The sequence below is a fragment of the Coregonus lavaretus genome (assembly GCF_964263955.1).
Source record: "Coregonus lavaretus genome assembly, contig: HAP1_SCAFFOLD_705, whole genome shotgun sequence".
NCBI classification, from domain to species: Eukaryota; Metazoa; Chordata; class Actinopteri; order Salmoniformes; family Salmonidae; genus Coregonus; species Coregonus lavaretus.
In genome coordinates, this window is record NW_028157304.1 from 225,685 (window position 1) to 232,774 (window position 7,090).

General features: G+C 44.6%; 1 protein-coding gene across 1 annotated transcript; it reads left to right on the plus strand.

The window, feature by feature from the left end:
• The first annotated feature begins 3,117 nt into the window (after positions 1-3,117).
• LOC311125551 (interleukin-1 receptor type 1-like) lies at positions 3,118-6,696 on the plus strand. The gene is made up of 4 exons (XM_084199585.1): positions 3,118-3,237; positions 3,404-3,547; positions 5,609-5,782; positions 6,081-6,696. Exons 1-4 carry the CDS (start codon positions 3,144-3,146, stop codon positions 6,518-6,520), a joined length of 852 nt encoding a protein of 283 aa, XP_084055711.1. The 5' UTR covers positions 3,118-3,143; the 3' UTR covers positions 6,521-6,696.
• Positions 6,697-7,090: the final 394 nt, after the last annotated feature.

Below are 7,090 nucleotides of genomic sequence, written 5' to 3' on the forward strand. Positions count from 1 at the left end.
GAAAATGGTTAAAAAGCAACACATTTGAAGTTTTGTAATTTACTAGTCAAAGTCCAGACCTAATTCCAATTGAGATGTTGTGGTAGGACTTGAAACTAGCAGTTCATGCTTGAAAACCCAAAAATGTTGCATGCAAGAGTGGGCCAAATTCCTCCACAGTGATGTGAGAGACTGATCAACAACTACAGGAAGCATTTGGTTGCAGTCATTGCAGCTAAAGGTGGCACAACCAGTTATTGAGTGTAAGGGGGCAGTTACTTTTTCACACTTGCATAACTTTGTTAATTAAATAAATAAAATAAGTATAATTTTTGGGTTTGTTATTTGTACACTCAGGTTCCTTTATCTAATATTAGGTTTTGGTTGAAGATCTGATAACATTCAGTATAAAAAATATGCAAAAATAGAGAAAATCAGAAAGGAGAAAATACTTTTTCACGGCACTGTATATGCCTGTATTCTGTGTCATCCAGATGGATGTTCTACTGTATAGTATCTAAACTGTTGGTATCGTATCAGGTATACCACTGAGATTAAGATAGGCTCCATATACCTTAATACATAGTGCTTGCTTTGAAACTTTGGAACTTCACAAAATCAAATCAAATCACATTTTATTTGTCACATGCGTCGAATACAACAGGTGTAGACCTTACCGTGAAATGCTTACTTACAAGCCCTTAACCAACAATGCAGTTCAAGAAATAGAGTTAAGAAAATATTTACTAAATAAAATAAAGTAAAAAATCAAATAAAAAGTAACAATAAAATAACAATAACGAGGCTAAATACAGGGTGTACCGGTACCAGGTCAATCAGCGGGGGTACAGGTTAGTCGAAGTAATTTGTACATGTAGGTAGGGGTAAAGTGACTATGCATAGATAATAAACAGCGAGTAGCAGCAGTGTAAAAACAAAGGGAGGGCGGGGTGTCAATGTAGATAGTCCAGGTGGCCATTTGATTAATGTTGACACAAAGGAACTTGAAACTCTCGACCAGCTCCACTACAGCCCTGTCGATGTGAATAGGAGCGTGTTTGGCCCTCCTTTTCCTGTAGTCCACGATAGCTCCTTTGTCTTGATCACGTTGAGGGAGAGGTTGTTGTCCTGGCACCACACTGCCAGGTCTCTGACCTCCTCCCTTTAGGCTGTCTCATCGTTGTCGGTGATCAGGCCTACCACTGTTGTGTCGTCAGCAAACTTAATGATGGTGTTGGAGTCGTGCTTGGCCACGCAGTCATGGGTGAACAGGGAGTACAGGAGGGGACTAAGCATGCACCCCTGAGGGGCCCCAGTGTTGAGGATCAGCTTGGCAGATGTGTTGTTGCCTACCCTTACCACCTGGGGGCGGCCCGTCAGGAAGTCCAAGATCCAGTTGCAGAGGGAGGTGTTTAGTCCCAGGGTCCTTAGCTTAGTGATGAACTTTGTAGGCACTATGGTGTTGAACGCTGAACTGTAGTCAATGAACAGCATTCTCACATAGGTGTTCCTTTTGTCCAGGTGGGAAAGGGCAGTGTGGAGTGCGATTGAGATTGCGTCATCTGTTGATCCATGGGGGCGGTATGCAAATTGGAGTGGGTCTAGGGTTTCCGGGATGATGGTCTTGATGTGAGCCATGACCAGCCTTTCAAAGAACTTCATGGCTACCGACGTGCTACGGGACGGTAGTCATTTAGGCAGGTTACCTTCGCTTTTCTGGGCACAGGGACTATGGTGGTCTGCTTGAAACATGTAGGTGTTACAGACTTGCTCAGGGAAAGGTTGAAAATGTCAGTGAAGACACTTGCCAGTTTGTCCATGCAGGATCTGAGTACACGTCCTGGTAATCCGTCTGGCCCCGCGGCCTTGTGAATGTTGACCTGTTTAAAGGCTACGGAGAGCGTGATCACACAGTCGTCTGGAACAGCTGGTGCTCTCATGCATGCTTCAGTGTTGCTTGCCCCGAAGCGAGCATAAAAGGCATTTAGCCCATCTAATAGGCTCGCGTCACTGGGCAGCTCGCTGCTGGGTTTCCCTTTGTAATCCGTAATAGTTTGCAAGCCCTGCCACATCTGACGAGTATCAGAGCCGGTGTAGTAGGATTCAATCCTAGTCCTGTATTGACGCTTTGCCTGTTTGATGGTTAGTCTGATGGCATAGCGGGATTTCTTCCAGTCTGTGCTAGCAAAACAGTCCTGTAGCGTAGCATCCGCGTCTTCTGATATTGAGCGAGTCACTGGTACTTCCTGCTTTAGTTTTTGCTTGAAAGCAGGAATCAGCAGGATAGAATTATGGTCAGATTTGCCAAATGGAGGGCGAAGGAGAGCTTTGTATGCGTCACTGTGTGTGGAGTAAAAGTGGTCTAGGGTTTTTTTTCCCTCTGGTTGCAGATGTGATATGCTGGTAGAAATGAGGTAAAATGGATTTAAGTTTGCCTGCATTAAAGTTCCTGGCCACTAGGAGCGCCGCTTCTGTCCTGCCGATGCACGGAAATCCAGCCAACTGTATATTATCCGTGTCGTCGTTCAGCCACGACTTGGTGAAACATAAGCTATTACAGTTTTTAATGTCCCGTTGGTAGGATAGTCTAGAACGGAGCTCATCCAGTTTATTCTCCAGTGATTGCACGTTGGCCAATAGAACGGATGGTAGAGGCGGGTTCCCCACTCGCCGAAAAATTCTCACAAGGCACCCGGTCTCCGCCCCCTGTACCTCTGTCTTTTCTTCACACGAATGACGGGATTTGGGCCTGGTCTCGGAGAAACAGTATATCCCTTCTGTAAGACTCATTAAATAAAAAATCTTTGTGCAGTTCGAGGTGAATAATCACTGTTCTGATATCCAGAAACTATTTTCGGTCATAAGAGACGGTAGCAGCAACATTATGTACAAAAAAGGTTACAAACAATGCAAAAAACCACACAAAATAGCACAGTTGGTTAGGAGCCCGTAAAACGGCACCCATCCCCTCAGGCGCCAATAACAGTGTATGTTATCTGTTAACAGTGTATGTTATGTTAACTGTTGCCATGATGGTTTGATTGTGCGTTCACAAGGGGGAACTTGTCTGTCTTCTCCCCCCCCCCCCCCCCCTCCCTCCCCCCCAAACCAGGGAGTGGAAAAAGGAGAAGGGTGTATGGTTGGAGCGTCATTTGAATTTCTTGATGGTGGAAGAGGAAGACTTTTACATCAACTACACGTGTTTGGTTTCCAGTGACAGAGGCATTTCTTTAGCCTTCTTCATACTACAGCCTACAGGTTAGACAATACTGTCTGGAGGATAACATAAAGGTGTTTCAAAAGAGATCACACACATATTATCCTGTCCCTTTACCCTTGTTTTGATAGTGTATTATAACAACTGCAACCTCACCACTTTTGAAAAAACTGTTATAAATGCTATCTTCTCTCTTTTTCTGCACAGATCCAAACTATCTGCTCCCTATTGGGGTACTACTGACCAGTCTGGTATTGGTGTTTACTGTTAGTGTTGTTATTTACCATCGCTTCAAGATCGACATCGTGCTGTCGCTCAGGAGGATGTTCCCGCTTCTCTACACAAACACAGGTACGCAATGAGAGACACTTTACCGCACATATACTGCACAAGCACACTCATGGAAACATTAATAGAAACATGCCTGAGCGCGCACACGCAGACATGCACACACTCATGCACACACACACACTATCTGCAGACTCATTGCATACTGTGCTTTCACGAAATGGAAACTCGCACTAACATAAATATACATTCCTACACCAGATACAGACAGAAATGCACATACAGCATGTCTCCCCACAAACCCCCAGGCCGACACTTAAACCCACACACACACGCATGTTGCATTGCTTGTGTTAGGTTCTGAACAAACTGAGTAAAAACTCAAATGGACAACTAGAAAAAGCTCAAACAAAGTTTATTCACCCACTGGGTCATACAGCTGCAAAGACAAAGATGTTTACACAATCACATATATTTATACCTTCCTACTAGGCGGAGTCAACCCCTTGCATATCTAGACAGCCAATACATCTCTGTTGCTAGTCAGGAACGTATTTGGTTCCTCTCATTGGTGTAGCCTCCTGCTAGAACCTTCATGGGCATGGAAATATACAGTTGAAGTTGGAAGTTTACATACAGTCATTAAAACTTGTTTTTCAACCACTCCACAAATTTCTTTTTAACAAACTATAGTTTTGGCAAGTCGGTTAGGACATCTACTTTGTACATGACACAAGTAATTTTTCCAACAATTGTTTACAGACAGATTATTTCACATATAATTCACAGCAATTCCAGTGGGTCAGAAGTCTACATACACTAAGTTGACTGTGCCTTTAAAGTTGGCTTGCAAGCTGAAGAACACCATCCCAACTGTGAAGCACGGGGGTGGCAGCATCATGCTGTGAGGGTGCTTTGCTGCAGGAGGGACTGGTGCACTTCACAAAGTAGATAGCATCATGAGGAAGGAAAATTATGTGGATGTATTGAAGCAACATCTTAAGACATCAGTCAGGAAGTTTAAGCTTGGTCGCAAATGGGTCTTCCAAATGGACAATGACCCCAAGCATACTTCCAAAGTTGTGGCAAAATGGCTTAAGGACAACAACGTCAAGGTATTGGAGTGGCCACCACAAAGCCCTGACCTCAATCCTATAGAACATTATGGGCAGAACTGAAAAAGCGTGTGCGAGCAAGGAGGCCTCTTACACCAGCTCTATCAGGAGGAATGGACCAAAAGTCATCCAACTTATTGTGGGAAGCTTGTGGAAGGCTACCCGAAACGTTTGACCCAAGTTAAACAATTTAAAGGCAATGCTACCAAATACTAATTGAGTGTATGTAAACTTCTGACCCACTGGGAATGTGATGAAATAAATAAAAGCTGAATAAATCATTATCTTTACTATTATTCTGACATTTCACATTCTTAAAATAAAGTGGTGATCCTAACTGACCTAAGACAGGGAATTTTTACTAGGATTAAATGTCAGGAATTGTGAAAAACTGAGTTTAAATGTATTTGGCTAAGGGGTATGTAAACTTCCGACTTCAACTGTATGTGTGTGACAGGACTGACTGTTCCTCCTCACTTCATCTGACCTGACCTCGGGCCGAATTCCTCACTCCTCCCTACTCCACGGCTGTCCTACCTTAGCAGTGACTGAAACCAGACTGTTGCCCTTTGCCTCTCTCCATAGGGTACATGAGATTTAAGAATAACATTTTCCAACAGAATGTAAGCTCTGCACTCCCCTTTCTCACTCAGTAACTTTCCATACACCCGGTTCTAATATGGTAACATGAATAAGTATATTCCAAGTTAGAATCCAACACTTGTTTCCCACTCCCCACCTGACCACAAGTAAAATCAGTAGCAAGTGTAGCAATGTATTGTAGCACATCCCACAGCTATGCAAGCACAGCATTTTCCATGACTCAGAGGAAACAGAGAGGAAGTTTGATACAAGGCACTAAATAGGCCATGTAACCATAAAACACAAGCAACTATGGTGTCATAAATAACCAAGCCTCCTCTGTTAGGCAGGTTTGTGGAGGCTTTTGCTCTAGCCCAGCACTAACACATCTATTTTGTTTTACCTGTCCCTATCCTGCATGTGGCAGACTCTGATGGGAAGTTGTATGATGCGTACGTGGCATACCCCCGTCTGTTTGGGGATGGGGGCGGAGCCTGTGGGGAGGCAGAGATGTTTGCCCTCCACATGTTGCCCCAGGTTCTGGAGGGGAGGTGTGGCTACAGGCTGTTCATACTGGGCCGGGACAGCCTACCAGGGGAAGGTATGACATCTCAGCTCGACCCTGAGGCTCCAGGTTCCAGAAGACTAAGTTAGCCTTGGCATTAGTACATAAGTAGCATGATGATGAAATATGTGAAACCTTTCTGAAATCATAAAGACCTTCAGAAACCATTTCAATGGTAGAACAATGTTTTAATAACAATTTTCCCTACTCCCTGACCCCCTCTTCTCCTCCCTCCTCCCTTTCCCCCTCTTCTCCTCCCTCCTCTCTCCTCCCTTTCCCCCTCTTCTCCTCCCTCCTCCCTTTCCCCCTCTTCTCCTCCCTCCTCCCTCTCTAGCCATAGTAGATGCAGTGGAGGAGAGCATGCTGGCAAGCCGGCGTCTCCTCCTGGTCTACTCTGGCTCTACGTTCTGCAGTGGAAGCCACAGTGACAGCAGCAGTGGTGTCCTGGAGGCCTGGCAGAGCTTCGAGAGGCAGACGGCCATGCACCGTGCCCTGTTGGAGGGCTCCCTTAAGGTGGTCCTTGTGGAGCTGGAGGAGGTCTCCCCCACACAGCTGACCCTCTTCCCCGAGTCGGTGCGCCACCTCCGGGAGCGCCAGGGCGCCGTCTGCTGGTGGAAGAGTAGCAGAGGGTTGAGGTGTGGGAGGTGGGGAGAAGAGGAGAAGAGAGGGGAGCTGGCTTCGTCCCCTCTCTCCTCACCCTCTCTTTCCTTGTCCTCACGCTTCTGGAAGGAACTGAGGTATTATATGCCAGTGAGGGGCACGAGGACGAGGTGACCAGAGAAGAACAGCCTGATGAAGTTGTGATGGGATGGATGGGCTTTGGAGAGGACAGTGTTAGACATAACGAGGAAATCTGTTGAATGAAAGGACTTCTGGTACCTGACTCTCTCAACACATTTTCATGAAAAATTATTGAATCCAGTTATTTATGTGTGACTGATACCGGTGTGGAACAGCTGGTCACTCTTAAAGGATTCTGAATGATTACCTTGCCAATAGGATGATTAAATATTATTGTCTTGCAGACAATTATTTTTTAGTGTGAGTTTCCTCCTAATACAGGATGTGGTAGGAATCGTAAGGGTCATCATCATCATCACACCTGTTAATACTTATTTTCTATAACTTTGTGTGAAATCGATTTCTTATTGCAACGGCAAGTAAAATATGCCCTTTGTGTTTTATAGAAACGCAAGGTGTTTAATGTGAATGATGTTTTGCTTACAGCTAATGTTTTTTATACTGTCTATGTTTTCATGTTTTCTATTGTTTTCTAAAAATACATTTTAATCTATTTTAGAATAAGGCTGTAATGTAACAAAATGTGGAAAAAGTCAAGTGATC